The sequence below is a fragment of the Acipenser ruthenus genome, chromosome 3, assembly GCF_902713425.1.
Source record: "Acipenser ruthenus chromosome 3, fAciRut3.2 maternal haplotype, whole genome shotgun sequence".
NCBI classification, from domain to species: Eukaryota; Metazoa; Chordata; class Actinopteri; order Acipenseriformes; family Acipenseridae; genus Acipenser; species Acipenser ruthenus.
This window is the reverse complement of record NC_081191.1, coordinates 8,921,667-8,942,857: the sequence shown is the minus strand read 5'-3', so window position 1 is coordinate 8,942,857 and position 21,191 is coordinate 8,921,667. Positions and strand designations below refer to the sequence as shown.

Genomic DNA, 21,191 nt, shown 5'->3' with positions numbered 1-21,191 from the left:
CGGATAATGGCAATGGACTCCCTTCGGGGGGAAAAGTTGCTCTGTCTGCCTTCAAGAACATCCTCTGCAAACTGAGAAAATAGAGGGTTTTTTAATTTATTTTTTTAATCATAAACTGGTACACGTTATGTGGATAGTTTATTTTATATTACTTAAAGAAACCATTTAATGTCACCCAGTGTGGCTGTATTTAAATAATCATTGAAGAACTGATATAGTAGCTGTACTGTATGCAGACGTTACAAACAAAAACACCACATGATGTGCAGTCTGACTGTATTGGGTGGGAGACAGTTTCACAACTCCATCTTGAAATTTGGCACCCTTTTGTTCTCACGAAGGCCCCGAGGACAAGATTAGTATTTGTTAATTTATTAGTCTGCATGTAAAAATAGGAAAGGTCTTCTGGATAATCATGTCTTTCATTATATCTTTTTTTTCCTTTTGGCAAAAACAAACAAAAAAGTCACACAAAAAGTCACTCTTTTTGGGTAAACAAAGTTTCTGGACACACAATACCAAGGTTTGCTATTGCTTTTATAGCTTGTGCTATTATCAAAATGTCATACTGTAGGAAGTACCTACCAACATTTCAATGTTCAATTTCAAAATTATGAACTTTATACCTACCATAACCTACACACAAAACCACCATTTCTACCCTAACATGCCATAACTACCACCCCAAACACACCCTGCAATAAGATCTAAAAGTTATTTCTTTATTATTTTCTAGCATTTAAACTCTCCCCAGCCATACCAACCCTGCCCTTCCATACTTACCCTGCAATACCACACCTTGTCATACTATACACCTGTACAATTTTAGTAGTATTATGTTAATATTAAGTCTATGAAAATGCTCTTACATGCAGACAATGTATACTTTTGTGATGCTCCAAAAGTAACATTGACAAAACATACATTTTTATTATTCTGTTTGGGAACTCAGCTATATTATTATTACAGATTGCTAGAGTCTCAAAATAGCAATGTCATTAAAGGCAAAATGAAAGATTTACCTTGTTGTCTCAAGGCACTTCCTCACTTTTTCTTTGGACTCTCCCAGTGGATCCAAGAAAATGGATATATGACCTGAAAATAAATTAGCTTTTTAAATATATCACACACACGCATGCAAATGCACACCAGAGTGACACATGTTGTTGAGTATGCAGGTGAGAGAGAGACACAATAACAGTATAAGTTTGGTATTTTTTGGAAAGCTCCTGCTTGATTTACAGAGGGGGCACCAAATATTCCAGGGCGACTGTGAAAAATGGTGCCCCTGGAAAAAATGGTGCCCCCTTGTTTATTGAGAGCAAATGCACGGCAGAGTGACAAAAGTTGCTGAGTATGCATTCAGATGGCAAATAAAAAATAATTATAATCTCCTTTCAAGTTCAACGTTTCTGTTATTGGTTTATCTGTGTGTGTGAGTTATGAAGAGTGAAATTACTTACAAATAAATAAGTAAATAAACATGTAGAAGATTGCACTGCATTTAACTGAATTATAAAATAACTGGATTAATTTACACGTGGTAGATTACTTGTGTAGTAATAATAATAAATACATATAAACGAGAGTGTTTCAATTTGTTTCTTGTGGTCTGTGAAACATACAGGTACAGGACTTCATTTAATTACCGTTGCGTTTTGTTGTTGTTGTTGTTTTTATTATTATTATTAATTTTCTTAGCAGACGCCCTTACCCAGGGCGACTTACAGTTGTCACAAAATATACATATTTCACAATACAGTAAGAGCAGATAAAATATACAATAACTTCAGTTCTGATAAAAGCAACTTTAACTAAAATATATACATGTACAGTTCGATAATCACAATATAGTAAGAGTACATACAATCTTTTTTCTATTTTAGTTTTTTAAAACACTGGTAAACAGGCTGTCAATATGCCGTCTGAAGGTTTTTGACGTCCAAAATGACCGACAAGCTGCTGGCATGTGACTTGTGACATCAGGTGCAAATCATGAATAGCTAATAAAAAGCCGGAAAATAGTGGAAACTGTTACTCAATTCATGTTGACCACCCTTTTGCCATTAAAAAAAAAACAAAAAAAACACACTACGACTACAACTACGACTACGACTACAAAAAAAATCAAACTACCATTCCCAGTGCAGCTGGGCAATGTCCTTCCTTTGTGACTTGTCATTGATTTGTTCTGAATATGTTAAACCCACCCCAACTACTGAGTGGCAGCACATTCCTACATTTCAACTGGAGACTCCGCTTGCCAGATTTAAAACAAGATTACAATTAGGAATGGAGGCTGGTTCGCAGGATTTAAAGTTGTATTACAGTTAAGATACGGGGGATTTAAAACAGAATTGCAAATTGTGGCGAAATGTACAAAAATGCCTTCACACAAAAACCCCAGAAGAATGTGCCGTGGATTTCGTTGTGGAAGACAGCACAGGAAAGAAGGTACAACTTAAGTGTGCAAGTACTGTCAAGTTACTATACATATTTTGACAGAAAAAAAAGCACCAGTATTTTGGAAAGTAACCGAAAACAATAATTTCATACAGTATATAAAAAGCGATAGCCCCGAACAAAAACAATTTACATAAAACCCGAAATTAGCAAAAAATAAAAAACGAAAAATTAAATTAATAAAAAACAAAAATCAGAAGCACTAATTATAATATAGACTCTATATTTGTGGCAGTGTATACTGCATTTCATTATTTGCACATTTTTTTTCTTTAATGATTAGTAACAGGAGAAAGCATGTATACTAGGTGGGAATTTCAAATAAGATATTCAAATATACAAAGAATAAAAGTCTCGAATACTCAACCTCTAATTAACAGTGGCAGGTCCTTAGAACGTATTAGCAGCAACCACACATAGGAACACATAGATCTTAATGTAGCTAGCGATGAACACAAAGGACACCACGGATCCTCTCATACCCACAGATTAAGGTTCTGTGGTGATGGGAGAACATCATATGTTGACCTGATCATATGTTGACCTTCCATAGGTTTTGCCAGCCGATCTTGCGTTGTTCCACACTCTCCCATCTCGTCCATTCTCCCTGCTTGGCCTGGGAAACTGCCTTTACGCACATCATCCTCTCCTCTTGCTTTTGCACCTCGTTGACTACCAGCTTCCTCCGTTGAGCTGGGGCTGCTTTGTGCCATGTAGGAGGAGCTGAACTGAGACCAAGGCCTCCTCTTCCATGCTGTATTGCCCCATGATATCACTGATACGAAGGGCAGCCTTTGCATCTTCCTCAGCTTTCTTTGCCGCCCATTTGGCAGTAGACCAAACTGAAAGTATCAGAGTTTAAGTTTGCCCAGTAAAGTACTGCTGTCTATATTCTTCAACCCTTGCACTGCTTGTTGTCTCACTTCTCCCACACAAACTGTGTCCTTTAGGTCCCCATCATACCCCATCATGAATTGCGTTTGTGCCCATTCAATGTGATTGATTAGTTTGCCCAATAACCGATTAGTGCAGGCTACTGTTTTAGTCATGATTGTCATGTCATCCATGTATTGGTGGCAGTCGCATTCCAGAAGCCAAGCGTTCTCCTCCCACTACCAATTTTACATAATAATTACTTCCATTGCCATGATAAAAGCCAGTGGAGAAATGGTGCATCCTACCATTATTCCAATTTCTACACATTGCCATGTAGTGGTGAATTCTGAAGCTGAAAAACAAAATTGCAAATCTCAGAAGTAGGCTTTCACTAAGTTTGTTATTGTCCTCAGTACACTGAAAAAATCAAATGCTGCCCAAAGAAGCTCATGTGGTATTGAACCATATGCATTAGCTAAATCCAGGAACGTCACATGGAGCTCCTTCCTCTCCTTTTTAGCTGTTTGAATTTGCTGCCAGATCACACTGATGTGCTCTAAGCATCCTGGGAAACCTGGAATACCGGCTTTCTGTACTGAAGTGTCAATGAAGCAGTTCTTCAATAAGTAAGTTGACAATCTCTGAGCAACAATGCTGAAGAAAATCTTGCCTTCCACGTTCAACGGGGAAATAGAGCGAAACTAACCGATACTCGTAGAATCTTTTTCTTTGGGTATAAAGACCCCACCTGCTCGGCGCCATGCTCTTGGTACAACCTGTTTTTCCCATGCTACTTTCATCAATTTCCACAGGATTCGTAGAACACCAGGGACACGCTTGTACACTCTGTACAGAACTCCATTAGGCCCAGGAGATGATGAGGCCCTTGCCTTTTTCACAGCTTGCTCTACTTATTTCCACTTAGGTGCACAGTCTTCTATTTGGTATTTTGGTGGATTGATAGGTGGGATGTCTGAAGGAATCGACATAGGCTCCTGCTTTTTGAATCTGTGTGCATTTCCTCGAGCTATCTCTCCAGCTCAGACTTAGAACATAAGAACATAAGAAAGTTTACAAACGAGAGGAGGCCATTCGGCCCATCTTGCTTGTTTGGTTGTTAGTAGCTTATTCATCCTAGAATCTCATCAAGCAGCTTCTTGAAGGATCCCATGGTGTCAGCTTCAACAACATTACAGGGAAGTTGGTTCCAGACCCTCACAATTATCTGTGTAAAAAAACTGCCTCCTATTTTCTGTTCTGAATGCCCCTTTATCTAATCTCCATTTGTGACCCCTTAGTTGATTTTAATTAACTAAGTGACACACATTGACGAATAGCTTACAGAAATTTAAAATATTGGTACATTTTATGAATGCATGTTATCAACAAGGGTATTCTGTATGCCTTGTATACTGGCTTTCACCACTTGATTAGATGTAAAAGGTATTGATTAGATAAAAGAAAACATACTATAGTCAAGCTTAGCTGTGACATGTCTGTGAAATATCCATAGGGTGCGCTGCTGAAGCCCATAAGTATTGTATCTATTATGTGTTTAATTAATTATAAGCAGATATACAGCTGTGTGTTTGAGGCCTTAGAGCATTCAGCACTTCATCACATAGTGACGTTAACATTGGAGCAAAGGATTAAGCTTATTAATTTGATATGCACATATGGGCTTCAATGATGCATTTCATTCCGCAGCCTCAACAGAAGCAACAACAGTTGATTCCAGGCTATTATACAAAATATGAATATAATAACTGACAATGCACAAAGAGGTTTCCAGGAGATGAGGGCACGAGAATAAATACACTAGTTCCTATAAAAAAAAGTATTATTTCCACAGCTCTTACTGTACATATGGCACCAGATTGGGATTCAATCACAATGATGGGATAGTGCACTGTAGTACGAAGTGATTCTGTTTTTCTTGTGTTACAGTCTTTTAATACATAACATTTTGTCCATTTCAAAACTCTTGACACATATTCTATGAAACAATAACCAGATAACTGAAAAAGTACTTCTGGCTTTTGTTTTAAGGAAACATCCAACAGAATATGGTGCCTGGTTGTCTGCATTCCAGATTACTTTGTATTTCCATTCAGCCAATTTTTTTTTTTTTTTGTTAGTTTAAGTATGGATACGCTTTAGCTTTTCACCCTAGTGCTTTTGTATATCCATGACTTACTTCATCATTTCTGGCAGGAATAATCAGCAATTTATTGACTCACAGCTTTCAGGTTTCCTTTACACAATTGAATTCTTTGTAGTGTACTTGTCAAGGTACACTGGAAATGCACTTTTTTAGTATCTACACACATTTCCGTACTGGACCAGTGAATAAACATATCTATAGAATTCCACTTGTAAAAGCCAAACAAGAAAAGGTTATCACACTGATTGATTTTAAGAATAATGGTATTTTATTCAGTACCGTTTACAGTAAACTGTGGATCTAAACCAAATGTAATAGGTATTGTACAATAAAAATAAAAAAAAAAAAACAGAAGGAAATAGGGGTTTCTGCCTGCAACTGTGAGGAATTGTTTTATTATTTTCTTAAATGTTATTGAATGTAACATATTTGAATACATAGATACAATGGTATAATAATAATAATAACACTATGTAACACAATTTTTGTTCCTGGGTAGTAAGTGTTATTTCCTAATTACTTATGCCTCAAAAGTATAGAAAATGGCTATTATTCCCCACAAACTTTGCTTTTGTGACCAGGACAGTGATATTTTGAAATTGACCTATTTCCAATGAGAAAACGGGCGAATTTGTGTCTCTTCGTTCACATAGTCAGAAAAAAACAACATATGAATCCAAATTAACATGTATTTATACTAAAGTAATACAAAAATGACTACAAAAGATTTAGAAGTGATTAGTTTTTCGAGATTTACGATTATACTGTAAATCACTTTCACGAATCAGCCCCCAAATGTAGTCTCCCATCATGTTCTCGTTATACTGTCCTTGGTAGCGGCGTTCAAAGTCCAGTATATCCTGGTGGAAGCGCTCGCCTTGCTCCTCTGAGTACGCTCCCATGTTCTCCTTGAATTTATCAAGATGAGCATCAAGGATATAGACTTTGAGGGACATCCTACAGCCCATTGTGCCGTAGTTCTTCACCAGAGTCTCAACCAGCTCCACATAGTTTTTAGGCCTTGTGATTGCCCAGGAAGCCCCGAACCACTGCGACAAAGCTGTTCCAAGCCGCGTTCTCCTTACTAGTGAGCTTCTTGGGGAATTCATTGCACTCCAGGATCTTCTTTATCTGTGGTCCGACGAAGACACCGGCTTTGACCTTTGCCTCAGACAGCTTAGGGAAGAAGTCTTGAAGGTACTTGAAGGCTGCCGACTCCTTATCTAGAGCTCTGACAAATTGTTTCATAAGGCCCAATGTGATGTGCAGTGGTGGCATCAGCACCTTCCGGGGGTCCACCAGTGGCTCCCACTTGACGTTGTTCCTCCCCACAGAGAACTAGGTCCGCTGTGGCCAGTCCCGCCTGTGGTAGTGCGCCTTGGTGTCCCTGCTGTCCCAAAGGCAAAGATAGCAGGGAAACTTGGTAAAACCGCCTTGGAGACCCATCAGGAATGCCACCATTTTGAAGTCTCCTTCAAAGACCTCCCAGCTGTACTCATCATACTTCAAGGCGCCCAGCAAGGTCTTGATGCTGTTGTAATCCTCTTTGAGGTGCACCGAGTGAGCCAGGGGAAGAGACAGGTACTTGTTACCATTAAGGAGCAGCACGTCTTTGAGGCTCTGAGGCTCCTGGATGAGCTGTCAATGAAGAGGCGCCACTCATTCAGGCGATTCCGATTGCCTCGAACAGACTGGTCACATTGTGGCAGCAGAGCCCATCTTGACGGGTGAAGAAGCTGGAAAAAGGTTGGTGACGCTTCCTCTGATCTGCGACTTGCACACTTTCATCCAACAAGTCCACTGCTTGAGCCTAGACGTCAAAAGCTCGGCATTGGACTTGGTGAGACCAAGATCTCTAATCAAGTCGTTGAGGTCTTTTTGGTTGGGGTAGTATGGGTTTCTCTCCTCAGCTCCACCTCTGAAATTGTCATCTGGATCTACAACGTCTTCCTCGCTCTCTAACTTGCTGCTCTCTTCTAAAGACGGCTGCTCTCTCTCTGGAGGAGTGGGTACGGGGAGCTCATGGCAGTGTGGCACCGGGGCGATGGATGAAGGAAGGTCCGGATACGTGATAGCAGGTGCATTCTTGCCAGTCCGACGTTTGGAAGGGTCCAACATGCAGAAGTAGCAGTTGCTTGAGTGGTCAGTGGGTTCCCGCCAAATTCTTGTGATAGCGAACTTCATGGCTCTCTTTTCCCCTCTGTACCATCCTACAAAAATACATTTATTTCACCCAGCACTGAATCTATCTGGAATGTTCTGGAAAATAGGTAAATTTCAAAATATTACTGTCCTGGTCACAAAAGCAAAGTTTGTGGGGAATAATAGCCATTTTCTATACTTTTGAGGCATAAGCAATTAGGAAATAACACTTACTACCCAGGCACCAAAAAAAAATAAAATTGTTACACAGTGTAATTAAAATTAGAATTTAAATATCTAAGGGAAAAGTAAAAAAAGAAGAAATCACAGAGAAAATCCTCCTTCAGAAAACAGAAGTTTCACCAATGAATGACACACTTTTAGTATTCACTACTTACTGTTAAGGATACAAACTTCCAGTACACTGTGTTCTTTTAATGTCATCAAGGTGTAGCTGTGCAGTTCAGTTCAGTTCTGTTCTGTTCAAAAGTCTTAGACATGTTGCATTTTTCTATTCTGATGCATTATGAGCATCAACAGTTTACTCAAAGCCTCCACTAGTGTTTTCTACTTTTATAATAACCTTGACTTGCATAAACAAGGAAAAACATTGAGTGAAATAGCTCGCATCAGTCGATTTTCAAGGTGTGGTATCCAAAGTATAATCAACAAGTACAGAGAAACATTATCTATAATTGACAAACCCAGGACTGGACGAACCAAAAAGCTGTCTAACAAGGATGAGCAACACTCAATAGCCTTAAGGAATAGAAAGAAGACAAACACTGAATAGACAACAGAACTGGCAGAAGGCACAGGTGTCGTTGTCCATCCAGCAACAGTACAAAGGTCACTCTTGAAATCAGGACTTAAAGGATGTGTTGCAGTAATAATATCTCTGTTAAGAAAAGGGAACAAGACTAAAAGGCTAATATATGCACAAGAACACAGAAATTGGACTATGGAACAATGGTCAAAGGTGTTTTGGACTGTTGATGCAGTGTACATCGATATAACTACTGGATAATCGATTAAATAATTACATTTTTGTAACGTACATAGTTAATAACATTATTTAAGTTTATCAACGAAGCTGCACCGAACGCCCTGCCTTGCTATTTACAGTATTTCTGCCAGACAAGCAGTGGGTGTGCTTTTCTATTCCTGCTCGTGTTAACTAGCATCTGATTTACTGGTCCCATCCTACCAGCGAATCTGTTTTGAAAATGCTTTGCAAGTACGCCGCTCTGTGTATTCAATGTAAACAAACAAAAACGTGCGCAGCCTTGAATCCAGAGCAGGACAACAGGCTTGTATTCCTGGCAAACAGCCTGTAAATAAATTGTGCACATTGAAGAAAACGGACTGTATATAGTGTAACGACCCGGCAGTTTGCGCTAACTAAAAGGACTTGATTTGCTGTTCGGACGCAGAGAGTGTTGAGCAGCAAACACTCCAGACATTTTGAAGAATGGGAGCTTGTGTGGGTCTACAGCCCCCAGCAGAGGAGGGGCCGCCATCCCAAACTCGACAGCCACTGGCTTGGGCCATGCCAGGTCCTGGAGAGGATCGGGGAGGTGGTCTACCAGGTTCAACTACCTCCCAGAGAGCAAAGGGTGGCCCTCCACCGACCGGCTGGCCCCCTACAGAGGACAGGACCTGGCAGAACCTGACCCAGCAGCTCCTGTCTCCCCTTTGCCTGACAGTCCCCTTTCCCCACTTGCTCCCCCTTTCATCCCTGTTTCTGCCCTACCAGGAGTTTCCAGTTCACCCAGGGCTGACAGTCTGCCAGCCACGGCTGCTGGGAGATCAGGGCCACCAGCACTACCAAGGCCCCGACGCCAGCGCAGACTCCCGGGTCATTTTTGGGACTTTGTTGGTCCCCTTGGAACGAGGGACTCTGAGGGGGGAGCTGTGTAACGACCCGGCAGTCTGCACTAACTAAAATGACTTGTTTTGCTGTTTGAGATGGAGGGGAGCTCGGGCTGGCAATGGTAAAAACGGTAGAAGGGTTTAGTCTTGAGAGAGAGGGGAGCCAAAAACCAGTGTTAAATCCAGTATTACACTTAAAAAAAGAGGATCATCATTAACCAGTGAGGTTTATTGTTTTGGAGGCGTATTATTATTATTAGGCATGGATTTCCACATTGTGTGTTTCACAGATAGTGAAGGTTAGGTGATACAGTATAACAAGATGCAATGCGTGATGCTGCAGCTGTCACTGAATAAAAAAATATGTCTTTTACTTAACTGCAATGATATTAAAATAATCACGTTGGAGGGAGAAGGAATGGAGCAAAAATTTATGTGTCCGGTACAATCATCAATATTTATTCGAACAGTTCGATTTTCTGTGCCCAGTTAATCGATTGCTATTTGGAGGCTTAACTGGCAGCCCTAATTTGCACAAAAGACCAGGGTTTGTTCAGTACACAAAATCTCAACAGAGTGTATTATTAGATAAATAAGAGCTCTCGTTACAAGTGGAAAATGCTGTACAAAAGCTGCCAAGTTATTTAGCAATGCAATAAACAACATGGAGCAAATTAACTTTTTAAGTCTAAAAAACAATATGTTTGATTTTCAGTGATATGTTTGATTACCGTGTCTACAGATTGTGATGATATTGAGGTTAAGAATGATTGGAAACTGAATCAACATAATGAACAGAACTATGCAACTATTACATTTAACCAAAAAAATGTAACAAAACAGTCAATTGTGCAAAGAATACTAAAGCATACAAAGGGGGCTAATCACAAAGGCTAAAGCTTTATTTTCCAGTTTTAATATGCAAACAAATTTGTCAAAGCTCTATCTTGCTCTCCCTGTATAAGACACTATCTTATTAAAATATGATTGTCTTCATTTCCAATCACAAGCCTTCAGTAGCTTTCTAGTCTATTGCAGCCTTTGGCTTCCAGTCAAGTAGTTTCTTCTATTATTTGTTTATTTAGCAGACACCTTTATCCAAGGCGACTTACAGACTAGGGTGTGTGAACTATGCATCAGCTGCAGAGTCACTTACAATTACGTCTCACACGAAAGACGGAGCACAAGGAGGTGAAGTGACTTGCTCAGGGTCACACAATGAGTCAGTGGCTGAGGTGGGATATGAACCGAGGACTTTCTGGTTACAAGCCCTTTTCTTTAACCACTGGACCACACAGCCTTCTAGTTTTATCTCTATATTAAACTTCAAGTAAAGCACTGGCTATCCAAACCTGGGAATGTTATGTCGACCTGTTCCTATCCAAAATGGAAAATGACCTACATGGTAACAGTATCCTGGCAGACAGTCAGCATAGTTTTAGGAAAGGGAAATCGTGTCTAACCTACTTGATTTTTTTGAGGATGCAACATCGACAATGGATCATTGCAAAGCATATGATATACATGGTTTATTTAGATTTCCAGAAAGCTTTTGACAAATTCCTGCATAAAAGATTAATTCTCAAACTGAACGCAGTAGGAATTCAAGGAAATGACATTTAATAGAGAAAAGTGTAAGGTACTGCACGCAGGCGATAAAAATGTGCATTATAAATATCATATGGGAGATACTGAAATTGAAGAAGGAATCTATGAAAGACCTAGGAGTTTATGTTGACTCAGAAATGTCTTCATTTAGACAATGTGGGGAAGATATAAAAAAGGCCAACAAAATGCTCGGATATACATTGAAAAGTGTTGAATTTAAATCAAGGGAAGTAATGTTAAAACTTTATAATGCATTAGTAAGACCTCATCTATAATATTGTGTTCAGTTCTGGTCACCTCGCTACAAAAAGGATATTGCTGCTCTAGAAAGAGTGCTAAGAAGAGCGACCAGAATTATTCTGGGTTTAAAAGGCATGTCATATGCAGAAAGGCTAAAAGAACTGAATCTATTCAGTCTTGATCAAAGAAGATTATGCGGCGATCTTATTCAAGCATTCAAAATTCTAAAATGTATTGACAATATCGACCCAAGGGACTTTTTCGACCTGAAAAAAGAAACAAGGATCAGGGGTCACAAATGGAGATTAGATAAAGGAGCATTCAGAACAGAAAATAGGAGGCACTTTTTTACACAGAGAATTGTGGGAGCCTGGAACCAACTCCCCAATAATGTTGTTGAAGCTGACACCCTGGGATCCTTCAAGAAGCTGGTTGATGAGATTCTGGGAACAATAAGCTACTAACGACCAAACGAGCAAGATGGGCGAATGGCCTTCTCTCATTTGTAAACTTTCTTATGTTCTTATGTTATAATAACATTATTTATAGTACATACACTGCATTCACTAAATAAACTGCAGTACTGTACATGCATGTGACTGACCATCAGGGATGCAAGAGTTCAACACAACTTACTGTACAAACTGCGGATGTTGGAACTGAGCCATGCTTCCTAGCTCCAGTCTTTTGTCCTAACCCTTGTAAGTTTAGGATTTCAAGGTTTCGAATGCTACCTGTCCTCCTGAAGTTAGGTCACCCTGAACTCCCACACACATACACACCTTCAGAGACTGCAGGGGAAAATAATATTATATTGCAGATCTCAAGTGGACTCCTGCAGAAATTCTGAACCTCATTTTCAAAAAGCTAACAGTGAAAATTTTTTATTTGTTTTTAAAAACATATTCCATCTAGACCTATCAGTTGCAAAATCATATTTAAATTTCAACACATTTCTTAATGGAGTGGAGTATTTGATTTGTGTGGGTGGTCATTTCAAAGTCTTCAACAAAAACCTGGCTAAAAAAGAATTAATCATGTATATTTGTGAAAATAAATTATTCTTATGCAGATCTCGCAATGTGGCTCAGCTGTTTAAAATATTTAGGAAGTCATACTGTATACCAAGGATCACCAGTATAAATTTTTTTTTTTATATTTTTTTTTTTTTTAATTGCTTTAGGAATGTTGTTCTAGAATTATTCATAATTATTTGAGACCGTGAAGATATTAAATGTTTTGTGTTTGTGCTGTTTTCAATCAAAGCTGAACAAATAGTAATTTATACTTCTTTTTTAATTACAAATGTGTAACAAAACCTACTGCATACTAAACACTGTGTATTCCACATAAACAGCCCATGTTATTATTCCTTTGACTCTACTAGTGATGTCACGGTATACATTTCAAGTTCACGGTAAAGTAGTTGATATGTTTCTGTCCGTATTGGCTAAAAAAGTTCAGATGGGGTAGCGTTGTACCCCAGTCTCTCTCATTCCTTTTACATAAAAAGTATATTGCTTATGGCTCCCTGTGGCAGGATGACAGAGGTTTGAGGCTCAGAGACAGTGAAAGGGGCAAAATAATGATCTTTATTAAACAAAAAATATCAAATAAATAGGCACAAGGGCCAACAAAAAGGTTCAAATACAAATAATACACGTGACAACTTACAAAATAAATGGTCAGGTTCCAAGGCTTTTCAAACAAAACACTCCCTCCTTCCAAACACAAAACTCCCCAAAACCCAGCACTCCCAACAGAAAAAACACTTCCACACTAACGGTTTCACCTGCCCTTTATACTCTGTGGCTGGAGCCCAATTAACTAATAATTAACAATTAAGCACTTAAGGCTCCAGCCACATTCTCACATGTATTTTCACAGGGAAGAACTTAACCCCCTCCCTTCTGATCCAAACCAAAACAAGAATCACAAAAAACATAATGAAAACAGTAAAACTAACAACAATAACAAACACATATTTATAGGGGCAAGCTAGCACCCCATCACACTCCCACATAAAGAAATAGCTTTCTGGCAGCTAAAAAATAACTATTTGCCAGACACATTATGAAAAAACAGAAAAGGCACTGCATAGAACAGAAGAAAGGTGAATTAAATGTATGCATGCTTAGCACCATAACTTGTATTAAGGCTGCTATATTCACTATTGGTGATTTTTTTTTATTATTATTATTATTTTTTTTTTTACATTTAAACATCATCAAAGTTATCATGATATTATTATAATTCTGCCTAATAAAGTTACAGTAATACAACATTTATCATATTTTTCATAGCTTAACTGAAAATAGAGCAGTGGTTTATTCTAACAACTCGATTGCCAGTCTAAAATTAGAGTTACCAAAATAAAATTGATTACAAATTGCTTGTGTATCTCCGGCCTTAGCCTCTGTGGAGATTAGCACACATTTTAGTCAGAGCTTTTGTCAAAGTTTATTAGTTTACTATTTAAAATAGAATGTATTGTTTATTGAGTTACTAATTTAGTGACTACTTTAGTCATTATTGATATATCTGATGCATGATTTTGAAAGTCATGTTTTCAAGCACTGGGCATTCTCTCACTAGAAAGCTACTGAAATATGGATTGAGAATATCTATGGTTTAAAGATTTAATCTGAGTGTAATGTATACCGCATTGAAAATGCATGATTTTTTCAGCTCTTTTTTTTTTTAATGACACAAGCTTAAAAGCATGTTCTCTACAAGGATTCCGTGTTATGTATCCTATTGAAAAAAAATAGCAAAGGATAACATCTATATTAACGTCTATATTATAAAGATAACGTCTATTTTTCTATGGAAAGTAAAGATACTGTGTCTTGGTGTAGAATTTCAACATACATTTCATAATAAATCATTTTAATGAATTTAGGCACAGGTGATGGAGTGGGGCCCTGGTGCTTTACAAAAATGTTTATCTGATCTCAAGTTTAACATTCCTTTTTTATTTCTTAAGCTGGGAGGAAACAGTCTACATGTAAACATCAGGGTACTCGAAAATGAGGATTAAAAGCCTCTATATATCACCATGACAGCCCTTTCACACCAGTGAGACCACAATGTAAAACTTTAAAAGGATTAGGTGACTCTTCTAACACAGGCACATGAGCATGAAAAAATGTTACTGGGGATGAGACCACAATTTCAAAAAGTGACAAAGATTATGTTACTTTCTTTGAAAACAAACGGTGAAATGTATCAACATGAAATCAAGAAACTGCATTGCGACATTTTTAAAAGAAAAGGTTGGAATTGGTGCCTTTTCATTCAGAGTGGGACATTTTTCCGTATTCAAACATCATCCATTTCCATGTTAAAAACATTAAAATGTGCATGTTTTAAAACAGTTTAAACCATTTTGACTTCTCATATTTATAAAGCAAGTCTGTAAGTCCATACGTGAACACAACATCACTCAAATATTGTACCAAAAGCAAGGAAACACAATACTTTTCATTGTACCATAATTAAATACAAGAATAACCCAAAAAGTAAACAAGAATGCCTCTAGAAACTGACCCTGTTTTCAAGAGCAGCAAGTTGCAGTGTTCCACTGCTAGCTGCTTCTAAAACATGTTTCAGAACTCCTTTAAACCTATGCTGCATCTTTACATAACATTGTCAGAATAAATGGGATGAGTCCAGTCTAGGGTTTCATGCTTATAATAAAACACAAAAAGACATTGTGTCTTCCAATATTTTAATGATACTGGAAGACACAGCATAAGTGTGTGTACATGTACTTCTCAGGTATGAATAAATTTTGACAGGATATATATATATATATAAACTGTATATAGATAGATGGATAGATATGTATGTATTTATGTATATATATAAAATGTATTTTTGGTAATCCTTTATGCTACCTAAGCCTCACCAACTCTCTAATTATTAAGCCACATTCTTTGAAACAAGAGGTGCAAGACATAAAAATACTGTTCACACATAGATAGTGGTAACCAGATATAGTGGTAATATAGTGGTAACCAGATATAGGCACACCTACTGTATGGGGTTCTAGACAGCAGATTCATAATTAAAAATACATTTTAGATACAAAATATTATATTGTTTATGTCATTTGCACTGGTTTGTTATCATGGTCCCCTCAATTGTTATTCATTATATGAAGCAGCTATTCTTTCAAACAAGGTGTTTTTGTTATTTCAAGGTCTCGAAAACCTGCAGCACTTTGTGTGCACAGATCTAGGAAGTAACCTTGAACTGTTACATTTAAATAAAAAAAACAACTGCTGTGTCTTTTCTTTTTTAGAAAAGTTTCCTGTTTCCTGTTCTCAAAGAAGATTTCATAATAATCATAATCATACAAAGAATGTCAAACAAATTGTATGAATTATTGTTATAAAACTAAAGCATACTGTAAAACAGGGAAGTACTTAGGAGCTCAAAATGCAATTATATTTTTATTAGGATAAACTTTGGTAAAGTCTTTGTTTATAGTAAGCTGGGTTTTTTTTGTTTGTTTTTTATATATTTTTTATTGCATCTGAAGAGAACAGATCCCAGCACAAAGCTGCCCTCAATTACAACGACTATATTGTATACATTGTACTTAAATGAAACTTAAAACTGGTATATTTCTGTATAACACAGCTTTGAAATGCTTAATACGATATTTATATATATATATATCCCTAACCGTGTATGTGTGTGTGTATATATATATATATATATATATATATATATATATATATATATATATATATATATATATATATATATATATTACTACAACAAGAAAACTGTAAAAGGTGATACCATTTATAAAATATAATGAGCAGCCTTTTACAAAAATTGGGAGAATTTCTTCTGTGTGTTACTGTATATTCGGGGTGTGCGTTACACTGTATACAGTTGACTTTGGTAATAGTATAACACATAGTATGTTGTGGCGTTTTTGATAGGAGCTGATTTATACAAAAGGTACACACAATACACCCAAGGCTGTTCACTGATGCACATTATACAGAAAACATGTTATATAGTAGTTTCTCTCAATAAGCTAAAAGTAAACAACAAGTTTAATTTACGTAATTTGTACCCAAATGGAACATAAAAAATACATATTTTACCCCTGTTGCAATTTAAAATTCCATTTAAAGGAACACAGGGTTCATACATGTTGTTTTATCTTCATAAAAACCACTGGTGCTACTTCAGTCGCAATGAATATGGTATATAGCTGGATTAAGTCTTCCCAGTGAAAACAATTATTAAGGTTGACTGTCCAAAATCCAAACTAGATTGACACTGGTGTTTTTGTGCACAGAGATCCCCTGGCCCCTTGGATAGAATGGTTTGAAGTATGTATCATTAATGAAGTTAAAACAAATGTGGTCAAAAAACTTTTCATTTTCATTAGATGATACCAATAATCAAAGATCGACCGGGAAATTCATGGAGGACACGTGTGTATCAAATTTGAAGACAAATGAAATTGCTGTTTAGATTTTTGAGATGGCCAGAATGTAGAAACTGCTGTACTGTACATGTCTGTAAAAAAAGAAATCTATGGTGTCAAACATTCTACAGTATAACCTCTTAACCTTAGGAATCTTTAGCATGCCTGTGATACTGCAGAGCCATCTCAAACCAACGTAACTAATACAAATAATCACTATACCATAACTGGGTAATTATCAATTATGAATTCAAACATAAAAGATAATTGTATGCATCATTTGTTACCTTTATTTTCATAAAAGCATTGGGTTATCTAGTTAAGTTTTCAACATGTTAACTATTGCCTCCAGTGGGAAAGCTGCAGAACATGACAAGACAAGAGAGCTAAATAATTCAACCGATCACTTTGATTTTCTTTAAAAAAGGACATTCCTAACTGCTATTGCAATTATGACTTATGCATGTTATAGGAAGTGCATACCTTTGGATAATTAACCAGGAGACCATAAACCAAAATATTCTTCTGTTTTGCTTCCTTTGCAAGGAGTCTGATGGCGCCCAGCTCATCCCTATTGTTGCTGAAAGGCATACTTTCTGACATGTTCAAATGCACCTATAAAAACATTACAAGACCCGTTAGGCTGTGCAATGAAAAGAATTTGAGCATACCAAATGTAAAGCAATGAAGCCTTATTGTTCCAATCCTACAACCACAGTCAAAATCGCAAGACTCTGTTTGACAATCAGAATTCAGACAATCTAAAATACCAAGATAAAACTCTTGTGATAAGATCGGGTTTGTCTGTCGTCATTTTGTCACATTATCTTTCAGTTATATAAACCTGGTTTATGTCAGCAGCAACTGTAGCCCACATACAATGAAAATAAAGTAGCAGGCAGAGATGGGGGGTTAAGTACAAATGTTTACAGACTAATTTTGTTCCATTGCACTATTTTTTTAATGATAATGAGCTGTGCATGTACTGTACCGGGTGATTATAGGGTCACTTAGGGACAAAACAGCGATGGTGGAGAAAAAGTCAAAGGCACAGCGCACTGAAATTTGGTAGGCAATAAATAAATCTGCAATATCTAGTTATATTACACAGCTATACATGCACCAACACTATAGTCATGTTCAGCACATACTATATGCTAACCAGCTTTCAATCAAGAACTACTCTTGAAATGGTACTGGGTATCAAATGTTTAATTGTCAGCAATAATTGTCTTTCACGTCAATGCATACCTAAAAACTGCCACAGCTTGCATCTGCATAATAGCAATAAAATAAATTACCTTTCAAATGACTGAGGTCTGTGGTTATTTTAAAATTCTTTCACCCGGGAAAACATACAGGAAGTAATGTTTCCTGTACGTACATGCATACTTAAAGAAACAATGTGCGTCTTGCTGCATTTTAAACAGTACCTGGGACCCAAGGCTGGCCACGAAACTGGAATTAATCAGGATATTACCTTTTCATTTACAGGTGGGCTCCAGGAACCCCAGCATTCTAAAGAGATATAAAAGCACTGTTCTATTTTTAAGAGACAGGATGTCTACTCTTGTTAAGCCTATTTCAAGTAAAACTGTGAGGATATGCACTCCATTTAAAACAAATAGTATCTTTTTTTTTTGTTTTTTAATATATGTGTACACAGCAAGTGGAAAAAATTAAAGAGTTGAAGTACAAGGACAAATTTCCAATAACAATTAAAAATACAAATTGTAATACTATGCTGTAGTCATGATTCATTATTAAATGAAGGTTGGTTTTTGGTCAAATAAATTATAAATTATATATTTCAAAAACATTTCCTTGAAGTATTATTTTTTTGTTCCGTTGATTTTATTTTATAAGACAGAAAAAAGAAAACAAGGTGTTTTTGTGAACAAACAAAGTGGGCACATTCTAGTCTTTACAGAGCAGGGTTAGGTGGGTGATTTTATAGCATGGATTTGACAGAATGATCAACTTAACATTCTTGACTTGAATTTCTCTATGTATCTGCCCACCAATCAACTCTGTTGTTATCTCTAAAGCCAGGTTATAGCTGCTTGCCTTTCTACTGAAGAATCCATCACTCTACATATCATTAGCAAAGGGAGCTTCTCTGTTTTGAGAAAGTATTCGCTCTGTTGTTGATTAAGACAAAGAACAGAGTGAAAGCAGGTACACTTTGGGGAAATCATGTATAGGGTGTTGATGCATACTGAAGGCCAATCACTTAACACAACCCTTTGTGTATGTTCTTGTAGGAAGTCAGAAAAAAAAAAAAATCAGTAAAACGCTTCACAGACACAACAACATTTTGGAAATTTGCCAAACTTCTCAAATGTGGCTGCGTAAACTAATGCCCTGTTTTTTCTGGCCTACTGGAACAGAAGGTTTAGTAGTAAACTGGCAACCAGAAAATATGTTGTGATTCAGCTGGTGCGTTAGGACATAGTTCGTGGCTATTAACAGCTATCCACCAAACCTGTTATGCCTGGCTTAGCCACTGAATGATGGTTACAATAGCTAGTCCTGTTTGTTATGGAGAGCCTCTGTCCAGTCTACTCTCGGGAAGAGTTCAATGGTTACAAAAAGTGCCAGTACAATTTAAACATCTTGCAGACTCAGGGACAATGGTAGTTTTAATTTCATTAACTCAAAAGCTACTTGTTTATATACTATAATGAACCCTTCTTATAACGAACACCCATTTTTAATGATCCCAACAGCAAGAACTGATTTCTTCAATGCAAATTAGCCCTTTTAGAGCGATCACGTACATGATCGACCCGGTGTTACGCAGATTTCTGCATCCCCATAGAATTCTGTATCCTATTAGATTTGATGCCTGCGTAGATCAAAATCTCTATACGTGAACGATTGATGTTTCTGAAAAGTATTTACATGTAATAAAATTAAAATGTGTTTTAAAAGAAAAATACAGTTTTATAAGGTTACTTTTAATCAAGGGTTTCGTGTATTGAGCAACGCAGAAGATTGAGCATACTGTAGAAAACCAGTGGTGTTAAGTGTGCTGTTTTATTTTGCTACAGAATTAGTTTGTTATCAATATATGTTGTAAGTATGTGTTGTGGAGTAGTGGTTAGGGCTCTGGCCTCTTGACCGGAGGGTCATGGGTTCAATCCCAGGTGGGGGACACTGCTGCTGTATCCTTGAGCAAGGTACTTTACCTAGATTGCTCCAGTAAAAACCCAACTGGGTAACCACATTGCAAGACAGAGACATGGGAGTTGGAGTTGAAATGCTGGTGTTATGCAGATTTCTGTATCCCCATAGAATTCTGCATCCCGCATGATTCCATGCCTGTGCAGATGCAGTTTTTCAAAGCTGGACGTGGATGCGCGATTTTCCTGTGCCCGAGTCCCACTGTGTTCTCAAGGACTGCCTTTGAGTACATGTGACACGAGTACTTTGTCACAATACCATTTAAATGTTGATCAGTGTGAAGGAATCTTCATAAAAGTGCAATATATTGATGTTCAATTCAGATTAGCCGTTTTGTCATTATTCTGATACAGAAAAATGCCAAACCCTATTATACTGAACACCCTGATATAACTAACATTTCTCCAGGTCCCAGGAGGGGTTCATTATAGTGAAGTTAGCCTGTATATACATACATATACACTAAATAGGGACTGGAGTGGAGGACTATAGTAGAAAATTATTGACCCGAGGGAAGACTATTGTTACAGGGGGCCTGAAGCTGCAAAATAAGTGAGGCAAGGTTGGATAGTAAATACAACTATATATTTTTTTGTTTAAATATAGCTAATACAGCATAAGTAAATAAATATTGACTTATATATTTTGTTTAAATATAACTGATACAGCATAATTAAATAAAGAAATAACAAGAGTAAATAACACAAAATGTTTTTGAAGTTCGTACCGTATAGTTAGCAAGGTTTTTCTCTGTCTCCATCTGGTTTTTCGACTGCTGCATAATCCAGTTTATATCCCACCCGTCATATCTGTTTTCATTGAGTTGAATTTGTTTGAATTTCAGAAAGTCAGAAAACAGTGACAGTGACGTTTTAATCACCATTTTATTGCACATATAGTGAAGCAAAAATGTAACTTTCCATGAATCAACCATGCATAAAGCACAATGCAATCAATGCTATATTTAAAAAAAAAAATTTAAAAAAAAATGGTAAGATTCCCACTGGTGGATCATTTTAATTAGCAGTTATTAAACTATAAATAGCCTGGTTAAACGACGGTCGGGAGTTCAGTTCAAAGTGACAGAGAAGGAGAGCGGGTCGGGAGAGGGGAAGAGGGAACGGGCTCACCCTAGGTTAGGCTGCCGGAGCGGGTTGAAGCGTTTCGTCTCCCAGAGAACACCGC

General features: G+C 37.2%; 1 protein-coding gene across 2 annotated transcripts in view; it reads right to left on the bottom strand.

Moving 5' to 3' along the window:
• Positions 1 to 20,822, bottom strand: part of LOC131709374 (D-ribitol-5-phosphate cytidylyltransferase-like) — a 48,578-nt gene extending 27,756 nt beyond the window's left edge. The window contains exons 1-3 of one of the 2 annotated variants that reach the window (XM_059011894.1): positions 20,734 to 20,822; positions 17,304 to 17,435; positions 1,029 to 1,095 (exon numbers count right to left, since the gene is read on the bottom strand). In XM_059011894.1, the coding sequence (XP_058867877.1) occupies positions 1,045 to 1,095; positions 17,304 to 17,435; positions 20,734 to 20,787 (237 nt within the window). In that variant the 5' untranslated portion in view covers positions 20,788 to 20,822 and the 3' untranslated portion in view covers positions 1,029 to 1,044. Of the gene's footprint in view, positions 1 to 1,028; positions 1,096 to 17,303; positions 17,436 to 20,733 lie in introns of those variants that run through there. The other variant, XM_059011885.1, reaches the window with a different exon arrangement.
• Between the last annotated feature and the right edge of the window lie 369 nt (positions 20,823 to 21,191).